Here is a 17319-nt window from a genome sequence, read left to right on the forward strand (position 1 = left end):
GTCATGCCATAAAATATATGCTGAAGATCTGACCCACAATGATGGTGGTGTTTGCTTGCTTGTTTTACTTCCCCGAAGTGTCAAAACCCGAGGTTTTTGGGAGTCAGGAACATTTGATTTAATTTAGTCAGGGCTGTTTTGTTGTGCATGGTTGCAAGAGATCTATTAATGCTTTTCTCTCCTCCTCTCCTGTTTTTTTGAGGATAAAGCCAGCCTTTCATCAGTAATGAAGAGACTCAAGGCAGAACATAGTAAAGGACAACTAGTCTTATAATTTCTCCTATTAAAAAAAAAATAAACTACCCACAATTCTGGTATAATTTTAGAACACTCAGCCACTGCTAAAAATAGAGCTGGTTTGATTTTTTCCCCTTCAACTTAAAGTTCTGAGCACAGTAACTAACAGCTCAGTACAATTTTTTCAGCTCTTTTTTGAGTGCTTATTTTTATACCAAGTGATATTTACTGGAGTCTTAATATTTCACCTAAATTTAGCAAGAAGTTATAAATTAATCCCATAAAAACAAGTGCAGTATGCTTTTAATTTCCAGAAAACTCTCTTCTGTAGCTGTATTCCAAAATGATACTACAGCTTTTTACAAAACCACCAGCATAAGAATTTTAAATGTAATAAAACTGACAAGAGCTAAAGAAAGCCAAAACATGTCAGTTCTAAAAAGCTAAGTTAATCCAGTTGTTCAAGATGTAATTAAACTTTTGTGTATTTTGTCTATTAAGATAACTTAATGGTTTTCTTTCTGAAAAAATTGCTAAGAAGAAACTCCTTACTAGGTCACATATCTGAACAGAAATGCAATTATCAAAACATGACCTATTTCTGTAAAGCAAAAAGTAGAACACATTTTAAATGAGATTACAGCATTAAACTTGGATAGAAAAATAATAAAGTGGGAGATTAGAAGTATTGTTTCCTGGCTACCTAGCACTCAGTAGTTGCAAATAATTATTTGAAAATTGTTTCCCCTCTTTAACCATCTCACAACATTCTGGTTGTTTCTGGGTGGGAAAAATATCATTATTATTTTCATTATACAGATTCATTGCAGTAATCAAATGCAAATACAATGTCCCACTAGTTCTACATGAATTAAGTTCTGTAATTCCAAATCACTTCTCCGGAAGAAAAAAAAAAAGAACTGAGAACCCCTGACTTGCTACGAAGTTAATGTTCACTTCTGTTCATAAGGGCATCACACAACATGATGCATTGTGCACTGATCTAATCTAATCTCATTTAACAATCCACTTTTTTTTATATTGTCTACCTGTTCCTGATGTAGGGAACCACATTTTAAATAGCTCTGCAAAGACCCTTGAGAAAAGTGTTGGATCCATCTTATAAATACATCTACTGTTTGCATAATGTGCTCAAAAACAATGTCTCATATATATATATGGTTGGAACACATCATGTGACTCAAAAATAAAAGCTACCTATATATAGCATGTGTGTCCAAACATACTTGATATGAAAATTGACCAATAACATTAGAAGTGATAGAAGGGAGCATCTAGGGAAGGAGGGAAGGAGGCAGAAGGGGGAGATAAAAAGGAAGAAGAAGGAGGGGAGAGACACAGTCACCAAACCTAAGCAAAAGTTTTGTTACAATATCAAGCAAGAGCCACATTCAAATTCTCTCTCTTTTCCAACCTGTAGCACGTCTAATTGCTGTTACTACATCCCCTTACAAACCTTCCTATCTAGGTACCTCACTGACCTAGATTCTCACATATTAATTCCACTTATAATTTCATGCTTATTTCTTGAGACAGAAACAAGAGATTAATGAATGAAAGCACTCATACTGATTTCCTAAACTTCAAGTAATTCAGTCTAAGCATGATCCACTGTAAACCTTTTAGATAACACTGAAATTTTGCTTACATATTCAGTAGTTAAACATTCTCGTAGGAACCTTAATGGCCTTGAAGACAATCAAATATTTGTCTAAAGTCTTTTCAGCTCTGCAGCAAAACAAAACATCCAACCACCATATGTATTTTCCAGTCAATTAGTGCACAATGCCAAATCCAAATACTTCTTGAGACTTTAGGATTTCTCCCACTTAAAAAATTAAAAACAGTCAAATTTTTAAAAAATATTTCCTGATGATAGGAAAGCCTTAAAAACAGCTGTTCCTATTTAAATATTAATAGCAGCTCAGAAAGTATTTCAAATAACTTCAGTCCCAGAAAGGCTGAAAAATTATTATTATGCTTAGAGCTAAGGAAGCCTACTAAAAATCTCACAAAGTAACTAAATGGAAAGACTTGTTGCCTCTGTCATGGCCTTCCAGTAAAAGGTACAAATGCAAGCATGAAATACAGTTATCAGCTGCAGGAAATTAATGATCAATTCACTTCTAGATATTTTACTGATTTTATTTATTTAAAGAGCCTTGAGGATATGCTTCACTTCAAAGACAAGACATTAATTCAAGGACATGAGTATCTCCATAAATACCTAATCAAAGGGTCATTCTTCAGCAGTCTGCCATTTACCTGCAAAAACATACTGGTTTCCATTCCTAACATTCTGCCAAATGAAGATCTGACCCAATGGTATTAAGGAAATGCATCTAAAAACATGATCTGAGAAATTATTTATTCCTCAGAGTTTCGTGCCAAAATTTCAAGTGACAAAATATGTTGCATATATACATCCAACATATAAAACCAATTTCTTCAAACTTGGTACATTTGACTTCTCTTTTGACAAAATATATTGGCATGCCCTGTTGAGAAACAATTATATTAAAATTCATCAGCAGAGATGTAAAAACATAATGATTCCACGGGGAATTAGTAATGTGAAATTTACAGAGAAGTTACTATCCTTAAAAGTTGGTAAAATTAAAATCCTGAATTATTGACAGGTTTTACTATACCAGAACAATTGCGGACTAAATGAAAATATGGAAGGCCTTAGTAGATAACTTCCTGCATTAATTATACCAACCACAAGAATGTAATAGTAAAAACTGAATTCTGAAGTACCTGGATGTCACATAATAATGCAGGCTTTATGAAAATAGCAGAGCAAATCACCTCTATTTCAGTTGAGATTTAGCTTTTCCTAGCATTCTAAAAAAAAGTCCAACTTGATTAGGGACGTTTTAAAAGAAAGAATGGATTTTGACTCATATTTATCAATATAAGTAGTTGTGGATATCATACTACCTGTCAAGAATCAACCATGCACATTTATGGCATCCTCCCAATCTAACCCTTCCCAGGTTACAGATAAAATGGCATTGTTAAAGGAAGAGGTTACATACCCATTTCATTAATAGTTGCTCTTGCTTTTGAGACAAAAGAACTAACTTCACTTGAGTGCATTTTTGCTCTTTCTTTAAGGTCAGCACCTGTAAGTGACATTTCACACACGTTAGCAAGCCGGATATAGTACAGTGAATATATTTTCAAAAGTAAAATATTCCTGTATTCAAAAGAAAATATTAAGTCTGCTTTGAGACAAGGACAGTTCAAATTGGTCACATGCATCTTCCACAGATTTCAAGGAAAACATGGACTCTTTATCAAGGAAAAACAAAACAGGAAAATCAAATTCCCACCACCAGATTTTCATCAAGTATATTCTTCCTGGTGACTTTTCATATTAAAATATTTATGAACAACAGCATTTATGCGAGTATTTTATCTGACATATACTTCTATTTTCCTAACTGTGTCACAAAGTCTGATAAATACATGTTTTTCATATGGTGCTCTTGTTGTTCTTTGATTGGTAGGTCATAAAATACCTCGGGTGCATGTTTTTACATTAACAGACTACATTTATCTTAATAAAAAATTCTACTGTGGACCTAGTACCATTTTTCAACTCACTTTAGTGAAATATATTTTTTAATAAGTTACATATTTTTTGTTCTTCCAAAACATGCAAAAACTTGACATTTTTAATACATTTCTTCATGAATATATGAAAATAATTCTGTTTTTAAAGCACACTGTACGTAGAGATTTTTACCAAAATGTGTTTTTAAAAATACACTGATGTGCAAAACTGACATTTTATCTCATGAATGTGTAAAGAAAAGGAGGACTGGAAAGTAATAATATTAATAATAATAATAGCTAAATACAGACTAAGACAGGAAGTCAATTTTTCTTATAGAAAAAGGCAAAATCTGCATATACACATTTATTCTCTAAAAAAGTGCAACACTCCCATTCAACTTACTGTGTATGTCATCCATTTGGTAAAAATGAACCTATTCAGTTAGTTTCTTGGCATATGCCTGAAAAGGCTAAACAAGGCATATATCCAATGCTAAAAACAGTCTCATGTTTCTCCACCCCGAGAATCAAAATACTGTCCATTCAGGAAAATGTATTGGACTCAGATTAAGTTAAGACTGTAACTCTGAATTTTAAATCAAGCAGTCATAGGCTCCCCCTTTTACCTTACTCATGCTAGATCCTCTTGATGCTCTTCATCAAACAGAGGTTTAGGTATACTTTTGTTGACAGCATCAGTTGAAACTCATAACTTCAGTGTCACAGCATTTTCTGATACACATCCAGCTGCTGTGCTAAGGTAATATGCCCAGTAATGCAGCTCTATATCTCCCCTTCTACTTCCACCATAGCAAAGCTGTTCATTTCACTAAAACTTCTGTTCTCCTTCGATGCATATCAATATAAAAACAATGAAACAACAGTCCTGACTTCATTTGCATGTTTCCCACTAAATAAGGTCAAGTTTAATTCATACTACCAGACACCTCGCTAAAAGCTTCCAAACAACCTTCTAGGATATGCCCCAACTGAAGACAGTAGGACAGGACAGTTGAGCAGGCAATATAGAACAGGATTTACTGTGGTCAACTGAGTCTGCACTGCAGCAAAACTGCAATTGCTTCCTTAGCAGTTCACAATCAATGCATGGGAAAATCTTGCCAGTAACCTGAAACGCAAACAAAATTTGCATCCCTTAATCTGGACAGAATAATAAATCATATAAAACTGCAGGTAACTTTCAGAAATGCATTTATGATACAGTTGTGTAGCTAAAAGCAGCTTTCTAAAAAGAAACTTCACGACAAAACCTGCTTTAAAAGTTGTATCAGCAAGTGTGCAAATGGAAAAACAGCACTTCTCTGTTATCACTTAATGTCTGAGTCTAGCTTCTACAACTCTGCCCAAATCATTGCCTATATAAGAACAGGAAGAAACTGTGTTTTATGAACAAGAAAACTGTATGGCTGGGCAATCTGACTCAAAACTTCCACACATTTAAATCCTGCTCAGTGGGCATACACTTTAAAAGTATATAAAGAAAACTTCAAAAGAGAGGCACTGAACCTAGAAAATACCTTCAGCATAACTGTTAAGAAAATATATTGTCAAGATAATGTTGTCATCTCGTAAAAGAATGAATCCTGTCTGCAACTGCTAACCTAAAGACATGTAAATCCTTTCAGTTTTAGATCAGTCTGTTATACAACAAAGAGTGACTTGCAAAACACCAGTCAGAAACTACAGACACTACTGGCCTTGCAGTTTCAGACATTTTGAAGCCCACACAATCAGTTGAGTCTTGCTTTAACACGTATCTCAAGACTGTTGGATAAAGTGTCCTTTAGCTGAACATTGCTCATTATAAGCTAAAAGAATTATGTAACCAATATGCAAATGTGTAACCAGTTGGCTCTTTAGGGTGTGAATGTAGTGATAAGATTTTTTTATATAATGCCTTCTACTTTTCTGGCTGGCATGCTGGCTTTATTCCAGACTTGCGCAACTCTGTTATAAACAATATCTCATCTCTGTGTGTCAAATTTGACTCATTTGTATGCATACCAGGTAAAGAATCCTGGTTTTGGGACAACAATAAAACTAAAGAAATTTTTAGGTTTTAATATATTCAGACTCATTAAAAAAAAAAAAAATTGACTTAATTTAAAAAAATCTAAAACAAAAAAAATAGATTGCAAACTTCTCCCTTCAGTTAAAATATGTCACTGAGGTTATTTACAGAAATCTAAATTTTCAACAAAAACTTTTGTGAGAATAGATTAAAAGGTAGCTGCCAGTTAAAAATCAATGATTTTGAGTACTGAAAAAAAAAAATCTAGTACAATAGCTGATCTTAGTGCCTTACTAACTTCTGTAATCTTACATTTCCCTTTTTAAGTATACCTCCCTTGTAACTGCCAAGTAAATGGAAAAAGTTCTTTTCCTAATCCTTTCTTATTTTAGGCCTCCAAAGCATAATAGTATTAAATGAAGATTTTTCAGGGAAAATACTTTTAGACAGAAACCATTTGGTGCACTCCAAGAGAACACATGCCTTGGCATCCCTGGGTTCACAGGAGATGGAACTGCCACTAACTTAATACTTTTGTTCCTGTTATAAGATTCAACTACTGATCAAAGAATTCTTGAAGAATCCCTTGACCCACATAGCAGAGAACTATTCATGTTTCTTCAAAATCTGTTCTCAGGTCAGAAGTTTAAGTTTCTGAAGACAGCCATGAAGGAGAGCGCAGGTTCAACCAGAGACTTCTGCTCTCTCAGCTACTGAAATCAAAGACCCTTTCTCTCACCCCAAGATCCCTACTTCAAAGTATCTGAAAATACTATTTGCTCAACTGCTGAGAGCAACAAAGTAGCTAAGCTTTTCAAACCACAAAAACTCTAACAGAAGAAAGCTCTGTAAGTTTCCCATGGGCCACTGCTGGAATCTGCAGACAAATTTGGCCCATCTGCTGCCCCACACCCACTCCCCACAGACTCCAGAGGCTGTTCTGTGGGTCCATGACTCCACACCATGCCAGACACAGGGCTCTCTAAGCCATTCTTCCCAAAGATCTAAGGGAAGGAGAACCTGAGCTAACACTAGGCCAGGCAAACTAGCTGTTGCAGATTTGTTTCTACACTGTAATTATGTCCCCACATCCATCCTGTTTGTACTGAAGCATGAATCATTTTTTTCTCCACATTACACTTTCTGGCGTCTTGATGCTTTGTCCCACGAACTGATTCTCAACCACTCAGAAATGTAGCAAAAGCTAGCCAAAACCAGCTGTGATTCTAGGGGTCATGCTCCCAAATTCTCACCTCTCTGCTCCCAGCACTTTACGAACTCCCTTTTAAAGACTGCGCAATGCCATTTTCAGGTTACCAGCTGCTAGTACAGAACAAGAGAGAAGTGAAACAGTGAAAGACTACATTGACAGTGCAATCAGCCACTTCCTCCTACAGCTACATTAACTAGGATCAGGACAGGTACTCTCCTCCACTTGCAAACAAACTCCTCTTGAATCAATTTAAGCCACAGTAGCATCACTTCTAAATTTATAAAGAAAACCAGTAGCAGAGAAATTCCCTGCAGAACAGTCCCGTTTGCAAAACACCAGTACAAAGAACAGTCTTTTGAAGGTCTGCTCACCAGCAAGTACATAAACTGGTATTTGCAGATCAACCTGTGAAACTACTGTGAGGAAGATACATGCTGTTTTAAATACTACCTACACTTCTACTGAGGTTTGTCAATCTGAAAGAAAATCTCTGTTTGATTTGAAACTATCACTTTCATATTTCCCCACTCCAACACTGGAAGAACACAAAAAGCTTAGTTATTTTTTACTTTACTTCCAAAAAGTATAAAAACCCTGATGTAACCAACTCTTTTAAACATTTGGCTAGTCAATGGTTGGCTATTGTACACTGTCAGTCTAAAGAGATTTTGCAGCATGTGCTTGACTTGCATTTCACAATGATGCCAGAGACAATGTTTGTTTGAGGAAACCAAGGGCAGTCCAGCAAGATAGGCATATTTCTGTTATTGACCAGAATTTTTCTGCTTACACTTCTATATGACAATGGTGGCTATTTAACAAGAGAGCACACAAAAACAACCCAAGTTTTACAGTGATTACTCTGACTTCAGGCCTCTTGCCTTATTTGGACATTTTCACCCACTTTCTAAATATAATTTATATACTGTTGAAAAGGTAAGTGGTGTGTTTGAAAAAATCTGTTCCAACATCTTTTATAAGCCTCACTTTCCAAATACCATAAATGCCAAAAATTTTCTTGCATAATACTGTTCTACACAATGCTTTAACATGTACTTCCAAAATACAACACAAAAGCTGTAAACTAAAAAGGCATAAAATTTAACGGTTTATACATCATACTTAAAATGTTAACCTTACTTGGTAAATACCTTTATTTAAAAATAAGTCTTTTAGAAACCTGGCACACAAAAATTAAACTGTGAAGTTATGCTACCACATGCTGAAAGGCGCCCACAGTGCCTTTTCTCTGAAAAGAGGAAAGGAAGTGACACATGCACAGGCATTTGAGGTAGAATAATGTATTACATTTTTACAGTAGCAATGTTATTTTGAGCTTGCCCTTTGATCTTGCTATAAACACAGATCAACCAATTCTGTCAGCACACCAAAATCTGAATCAGGAAGTGACATCTGTGAGCATCAGAAGATATTCTTTCGCATGTTCTGTACAATCCTCCTGTATCTTGTTGGCAAGAACTACGAACGCTGAAAACGGCAAAACACAGAGGCACCACCTCTGTTTAATAACGCATTGAGACAGGTGGAGGAATTTATGAAGGAAACTTACTATGCTGTCAACTAAGAGTACAAAACATGCATCACCTCACCAATTAAAAGGTTAAGAATTGCTATGCACCCAGGGTTTATTCCTACACAAAGTAATTAAGAAGTCTGTGAGTTAATATCCCTCCTTCTTCCCACAGAAAAACAGACAGTTAAGGTGCCAAACTAAAACACTGAGGCAAATGGTCATCTTTGAGACACACTATAGATTAAGCTATAACTAGTGTTAAAACAAACAAACAAACAAACAAACAAAAAACACCCATTAGCATACATGTAAATATCTTTCTTCAAAGACAAATGTGTGCATCTCTTAGAGAAATCACTGCAGGAAATCCAAGTTTAGCTGAAATCATTAGCAGAACCCCAATCAACTTTTATGAGGTTACGAATACCGCAAAAAGGGAGCTGTACAAGCATATTTGAGGACAACACCAGAGCCAGCCTAAGTTCAAACTCAGAAAGATTTATCAACAACTTTTTCTCCAAATTTCCAGTAATTTCAGAGTACGTCAAAACTTTTCAATGAGGAAGGAATCCCATGACATTTAGTCTCAGTCTCCACATAGTTTTACCCAAACTCTCACATCTTCTCACACTTAAATTTTTCCTTTATATTTATTTATATGTGTGAAAGTAAACAGACATGATCATCACTTTCATGTGGCAAGTATGACTTGCATCTCTACATTTTAGTGCACTTCATACTAGCATTTTTAAAAATAAATAAACAAACAAACACACTTTAGCAATTTAAACAAATCAGGTGGGAAACTAAAAAACACAATGATGAAGAAGTCAGTAACATCGCAAAATATTAAGCCAGTGTCTAAAATCTCATATAAAACGGAATGGAGAATTCCAAAAGTTACATGTAAGTATCAGGAATTCTATTTTTCAGATGCACAAAATCATTTGAAAGCACACTATTAAGATCCATGATTTTTTTTAATTAATCTAAGTAAGGGTACATATGCTTATGATCACTAGGAAGAAATTTTAACCAAAAAAGTAAACCCAGTATACTCCATGGGACTCAACCTTAAGAGTGAATTAATATACCTAAAAGCTGGTTCTGAAACCCCAAAGAGCTATCACGAAACAGTCACTGGTCAGTCTTTGGTACAGTTACACAAACATAATAAGGATGTTATAACACATTTTTCATAATTTCCTGTTAAATAACATTTTGTGTAAGAAACGTGTTCACAACATATGGTTATCACAAGTTTTTTTAAAGCAGAAGACTTCATAATTCATCTTTCATAACTTAAGAATAATCATCTACTTTCTCTAGTAATTATTTGCTTTATTTACAGCAACAACAAATCCTGTTGCACACCTGAAGTTCTCTAAATGTGGATATCTGATTTTTAAGTCAAACTTAAATTGATATTCTTCCATGTAAGATTTATTAGCATGACTTGGATATCTTTTTACCTGTATCTCCTCTGTGTCACAGAAAGGTTCCTGAGAATCATCAAACTGTGAAGAACAAACAAAATGCCTGTAACTCTTGTGTACTGCAGCCTTTGGCAGGATGCCAGTCCTGAGCATTCGCTCTGGTAAGATGGTAGTTTTGTAGTTCCCCTCATATGGATTATCTCATATCTAGCAATATATTACATTAAGATCAGCATATTTAAAGCACTTGCTGCTAAATCAGTTCCCATAAATGGGATATTTCAGAAAGTATAACGTTTGGGTTTTTTTAACTTTTCCTTTTTTCTTTTAAGCTTTTGAATCACAAGTTTTTCTTAAAGGCCAAGGTACTAATTCAAACAGGTTTCCTCCTCAAATCCAGAAATCGTGAATGTGAATATAAATAGCCCTAACTTCTTATACGAAAGTCCTACAATCCCTTTACAATGCTTATGCGAATTCAGACCAGATATAGATTAAAGTCAGTTGGCTTTATTTCCATCCTGTCTATTCAGTTCTAAATCTAGAAGCACCCAACAATATTCCTCCTGTTAACCTTTTCTGCCACAAAAAAGGCAGCTTGTACCTCACGTCTCTCCTGAATTCATCTTCACTAGCATAAGAGAAAAGAAAAAAATCATTATAAGCATCTTAATCACAGAATCATTCCAGTTGGAAGAGACCCTCAGAATCATTGAGTCCAACCATAACCTAACTCTAGCACTAAATCATGTCCCTAAGAACTTCATCTAAACACCTTTTAAACACCTCCAGGGATGGTGACTCCCACTTCCTTGGGCAGCCTGTTCCAATGCCTGACAACCCTTTCCGTGAAGAATTTTTTCCTAACATCCAGTCTAACCCTCCTCTGGTGCAACTTGAGCCCATTTCCCCTTGTCCTATCACTTGCTACTTGGGAGAAGAGACCAACACCCTCCAGGCTACAATCTCCTTTCAGGTAGTTGTAGACAGCAATAAGGTCTCCCCTCAGCCTCCTTTTCTCCAGGCTAAACAGCCCCAGCTCCCTCAGACTTGTGCTCCAGACCCCTCACCAGCCTCATCACCCTTCTCTGAACCCTCTGCAGCAATTCGATGTCTTTCTTGCAGTGAGTGGCCCAAAACTGAACACAGGATTTGAGGTGGGGCTACACCAGCACTGAGTACAGGGACACAATCACTTCCCTAGTCCTGCTGGCCACACTATTCCTGATACAAGCCAGGATGCTGTTGGCCCTCTTAGCCACCTGGGCACACTGATGGCTCATGTTCAGCCAGCTGTTGATCAACACCTCCAGACCCCTCTCTGACAGGCACTTTTCCAGTCACTCTTCCCCGAGCCTGTAGTACTGCCTGGGGTTGTTGTGACCCAAGTGCAGGACCCGGCACTTGGCCCTGATGAACCTCATACAGTTGGTCTCAGCCCAACAATCTAGTCACCACTTGTGACTGGCTGCCACTTGGATTTGGCTCCATTCACCACAGCTCTTTGAGCCCAGCCCTCCAGCCAGTTCTTTACCCATCAAAGAGTACACCCATCCAGGCCATGAGTAGCCAGTTTCTCCAGGAGAATGCTGGGAGATACAGTGTCAAAGGCTTTACTGAAGTCTAAGCACACAACATCCACAGCCTTTCCCTCATCTACTAGGTGGCTCACCTTGTCATAGAAGGAGATCAGGTTGGTCAAGCCTTTCATAAACCCATGCTGCCTGGGCCTGATCATAAGTTTCTCTTGTATGTGCCATGCGATGTCACTCAGGATGATTTGCTCCATGACCTTCCCTGGCACCAAGGTCAGACTGACAGGTCTATAGTCCCCCCGATCCTCCTTCCAGCCCCTCTTGTAGATGGGCATCACATCTGCCAATTCCAGTTAACCAGGACCTTCCCAGTTAGCCAGGATTGCTGGCATATAATTCAAAGTGGCTTGGTGATCACCTCTGCCAGCTCCCCCAGAACCCTTGGGTGCATCCCATCTGTCCCCATAGACTTGTGGTGTCCAAGTGATGTAGCAGGTCACTGTTTCCCCTTGGACTATTAGGGCTTCATTCTGTTCCCCATCCCTCTTTCTGGCTCAGGGGGCTGGGAACCTGGAGCACAACTGATCTGACTGCTAAAGACTGAGACAAAGAAGGCATTTAGTACCTCAGCCTTTCCCTCATTTCACCTCTTCAAAGAAAATTTTTTCCTAAACAACAAGCAGTTTTCTTCATGACACTTCCATCATCCAACAACTGCCTCAGTCACTCCCCAGTCTCTAGTAACTCTTATGAAGGCAAAACATTGTATAACTATCACAATAGGACTTGCTGCACTTTCCTCCATGGCACATGAAAGAGATCAGTACTGGTGGAAAGGTACAAGAACAGGACAGCTACCTGTCTCCAAACAGTAAGTTAACACAATATTAACTTTGATGCTGTGCTGTGCCTCACTTCTGGTGACCTCTGCCAAGCTAAAAAAATCAGGACTAGCAGAAGACAGGTAGGGACACTGCATCATCCCTGACTCTCGGATACAGAATTACTGGAGAAGAGCCAGAAGGAAAAGACACTGGTGGCAGCAGTGAAGGTCACCCCTTAAGTGCCTAAGAACCACAAATACAGACCTCTAGAGTGATCAAATCATGACAAACCTGTTTGTCCCAATCTTCATATAATTCCTCATACAACAGCCCAGCTACTTAAACATGGGAAGGCCATGAGCTTACATGTCACATCATGGTAATGATAAAAATCAGCATTTAATAAAAACCAATACATGTTGCAATTATCATTCAACACAGAGCTTTCCTCCCCTCCACCCACCCCCCCCCAAAAAAAAAAAAAAAAAAAAATAAAGCTATTTCCTGCAACACTTGTATTTCTATGTTATTTCCACAATAACCATTAGAGAGGTACTTCTTTAATCCAGTCATTCTGGTAGTCTAAACATGTAACTTCCTCAAAACACTTTTCATTTTAATATTCAACCTTCACTAACATAACTTCTACATTATGCCCATAACACGGTGTGCACTGACTTTCTGGTAATGAATAACATATTTCCAATCAGAGAACCATCAAAGCTGCATTTCTTTACCCCACTATTTAGTTCCCAACAAACAGTGGAATAATTCTGATTTTTATTTATTCTACATCTTCCATAAGAAAATCCTCTGAAGAAATCAGCACCAGAGTTCTTGTTTTTTAAACAAAGAACTAAAAGTAATTTACTCAGTAAAGTAAGAGTGTATGGGTATTTTGACACCACCACTAATGAAAAAAACAGCATTAATGTAGTACTGCATTTCATCAATCGCAATAGCTTTTCAGTGAGCCTCCTAATATTTAATCTCTATAATGATAAGTGACACAGTTTTCTACCTTCTATTAATAAGCAGGCATTCCTAATACTTGCTAGTGGTAAGATTCTTCATCTTTCTTCTTCAACCATAAATGCATAGTGATACACAGACTGAACATTCTTGGTAAATAGCACTAAGCCTTTCAAACTACAGAAATATGAATACAGACAGAATCTCGAGCAACCTGCTCTTTGTTCCACTTTGATTTCTAATAAATTAAGTAATAAAAAAAATACAACTTTCATCACGCTATTACACATGACTGAGTCAAATCTTTTGCATATACTATATATCTAACCACTGCACATGTTTTTTTAAAGTTAACAGGAATTGATACTGCTGGGTTTATCTGCTTTGATTAGTAATAATTACAAAAATAGTTAACTAACAGCACACCCGGTTTTAAGAGCTGTAACAAGAAAAGGAGGAAGTGCATTATGTGGTAAAAAAGAGAAAGTCAGAATCTCTTCTGAAGAAGTCCCCAAGTCAGTACTCAGGCATAAATCCTATTAAAAAAAGAAGGAGTTATTCCTGAGAAAAACCACCATTTGAACTGTTATATCACCTGAATGTAGGTCAAGGCACTGGTGAAAGCGTTTTTTTTCTTTTTCTTTACTCTCTACCCCATCCCTCGATTTGAAAGGCATCACCCGGTACCTCTCTACATGCTCTACATGCCTTCTTTTTTTTTTTTTTTACAATTATTAATATTAGTCATATTGTTATATGAGGTGGAAGCTTCCAGCATGCCAAGATTCAATGACACTGGATTCTCTGCAGCTATACAGCAAGTAATACTTCTCGTGGAACATTTAAAGAAGCAGGTAACGAATACATGTAGAATATCACAGAATCACAGAATGCTGGGGGTTGGAAGAGACCTCTAGAGATCACCCAGTCCAATCCATGTGCTAAAGCAGGTTCACCCAGAGCAGATCGTACAGGAATGTGTCCAGGAGGGTCTTGAATGTCTCCAGAGAAGGAGACTCCACAACCTCTCTGGGCAGCCTGTTCCAGTGCTCTGGCACACTCAAAGTAAAGAAGTTTCTCCTCATATTCAGATGGAACCTCCTGTGCTTCAGTCTGTGCCCATTACCCTCATCCTATTGTTGGGCACCACTGAAAAGAGTCTGGTCCCATCCTCTCGACACCCACCCTTGAGATGTTTATAAGCATTGATAAGATCCCCTATCACCCCTAATCACCTTCATAGTCTGCCGCTGGACATTTTTTGTCAAGAATATCTGTAGCAATAATCATGACTTGTATCCTCACAAGATGATCAGTCTCTGCATACAGCAAACCAGAAACAAACGTGAGGAAACATTTGGAGTAATGGCCTTAGAAAGACCAGATGAGGTGACTAGTGAGTTTGACCACAAGACTTCTCAGGCTATAGCTGGCGAGAAGAACAAGAACTTTTGTGGGAAAACTCAACCAGAAGAAAAGCCTTCTGGGTGAAAGATATGGAGTTCAGCTTTGGTCACTTTAACTCTATTAAGAAAGCTTACACCTTGATCTCAAAAAAAACCAAAAAAGCAGCATTAAAATCACTGGCATTCCTGCACAAACATCACTGGCTCTATTAATACTGGGCGAGCACTCAAGGCCACAGTCCTGCCATTCCACACAGTACTGTGTGAAAGTAAGGGCTAGTAAGCATTTGAGCCGTGAGCGGGAACATCTCTTTAATTATGCTTTGTTCACATAGAAGTCGGACAGAAAACCAGCAGCTGCAATTCTGTTTCTCATAAGCGTCAAGTTAAGCAGCTCACAAGCAATACTTCCCTGTATTCCCAGTGTCCCCAAAGGCTTCAAACTGACTCAGAAAAATAAATGAAAATGCCTGCAAATAGCAAAATTTCCCATCAATTGAATATATTTTTAGCACTGATGTTGAACACTCAATTCCATTTTCTAAGGACTATTTTAAAATAGTTCAGAGACACTTGATCTCTTCTATTGAAAAAAAAAAAAAAAATCCAACAGACGTGTCAGCAAATTACTTCAGAGAAAGAAAGCAAAGCAAAGGAGATCCAACACTGGAATATTACTTGCCATCTGGAAGGGCTTAATAAATTATACAGATTGGTGGTATTTGATCCCAGAGCTCCAATCACTTAAAAACCATGTCCATCCACACACAGTCAGTAAGTTCCAGCCAGTGACACGAAATCCACAAAGAAATCTTAAAATCAATGAGAGACTATTTTAGGCCTAAATTTCTTATATCCTACAAAACTCTGCTGTTTCACTATTAACATAAACTACTGACATGAAGTTGGAAAATACTGAGAGAGACATCACAGAGAACTTTGTATCTGCACCTTTCATCATTAAGTAGCTTTTTAGGGACTGTATTTTGTGTAAAACAGGCAGGAGACACAGCATTTCTTTTACTTATCTTTTAAATTTCTTTTGGTGTAAGGTAATAAAAGAGTTGCCTCATCTATATGAATGGAAGCACACATACATTTCTATTTATTAAAGCATATGAGATCAGCACTTAAATAGGAAAAAAGTAAAAATTTTATAAGGTAAAAATTAACATAAGGGAAATTTCAGAATTTCTTCATTTTCCTATTTCCTATGTTACTTTTACAAAGGAAAACACTGTAAAAGGTACAGAACAAATGTCCACTGACTGCATAGAAAAAAAATGAACTACATACAAGATTCAAACCATCTTCACCATGGCCAGGTCTCAACCTTATCCAGTGTCACTGCATGAACATATTATAGCTGTGAACAGAAGACCAATTCTGTCGTAAGAAACCACTGTAAGCACCAGGCAAAGAATAGAGATGATAAATTTTTTTTAATTATTGGAAGTTTTTCTTCATATTTGTGGCAATCAGAACACATATACATAGCTGCATTGTGCGTTATTTCATCCACATTATAGATGGAAGCAGATATGAAACTAACTCTTGTAAACTGTCTTAAGATAAAAATGTCATAGATTCAGATATGTCTAAATACCTCTGATACACGATCATTTTATTGTTTTCAAGGGCAATTGGAAAATAATTCTTTACCATCCAATGACTATTTTCGCCCTGTGTTGCACCCATGTATTCTATTTCCAGCCCACATTACCACCAAGCACATGGGATCAGATTATTTTTGCAAGCAGGTTTTCTCAGCTAAGGATATAAATGGCAAAGCAGGCTCAGTTCCCTCACCAATAAAGAAACCAGGTGCCACAGGCACTTAGTACACCAAGGTAAAGGGTTAGTTAGCTCATACAGTGTACTGTGACAACCTGCCTCAGAGAAACATGAAGAAAAACAGCAGACTTCGCAAACCAAGATGTCAAATACTGACAGACAGGACATGGGTATTTCAAATTGAGGTGTCTACTTGACTGAATATTAATACTTAAGGAAGATATCTAGAGCTTAGACATCGTAGTGGAAAGTCAGATGTTCAGTTAAAAATAATTAAATTCCTCACCTAAGCACAAACACATTTAACAGTGGTGTCCTGGATAGCAGAGGCCAAGCCAAAGGTTACCCTTATCAATTTAGTATGAGTAGAGGTAATAAATAACCTGTATCTTCCTGTTAAGTATTCTTCACCTGGTTTTAGACACTTTAAAGCCACACAGGTTTCAACCATTTTCTATGGAGCATAGATGAGCGAGCGTAACTTCTCACAAAAAAATGGATTCATGTGCATGCCCTGAAAAAGCAGCAAAAGAGCTAGCCAACAAGTGGAATTAACTCTGCAGCTTTTGAGAAGATGTAGGAGAGACTATGACAAACGGGGAATTTACACATAATAAAGATTTGATTGCTTTCTTGTAACCATGATTTGCAGATGATTAAAAGAGTGAGAATTACATGAACTAACATAGCCACCCTCTATCATAATCACGTTAAAATGGGTCTGGTACCATGTCAGAGTCAACCAAATTGT

At 37.1% G+C, this 17319-nt stretch overlaps 1 protein-coding gene across 3 annotated transcripts in view; it reads right to left on the bottom strand.

The window, feature by feature from the left end:
- Positions 1–17319, bottom strand: part of AUH (AU RNA binding methylglutaconyl-CoA hydratase) — a 158402-nt gene that overhangs the window by 116661 nt on the left and 24422 nt on the right. For 2 of the 3 annotated variants that reach the window (XR_014186212.1, XM_082074789.1), the window contains exon 4: positions 3300–3386. The exons of the other annotated variant lie outside the window; for it this stretch is intronic. Coding sequence is in view for 1 of the 2 variants with exons in the window: in XM_082074789.1 (XP_081930915.1) it covers positions 3300–3386 (87 nt within the window). In the remaining variant the exon portion in view is untranslated. The remainder of the gene's footprint in view (positions 1–3299; positions 3387–17319) is intronic. 3 annotated transcript variants of the gene reach the window in all.

Source organism: Streptopelia decaocto (assembly GCF_964273445.1).
Source record: "Streptopelia decaocto genome assembly, chromosome: Z".
NCBI classification, from domain to species: Eukaryota; Metazoa; Chordata; class Aves; order Columbiformes; family Columbidae; genus Streptopelia; species Streptopelia decaocto.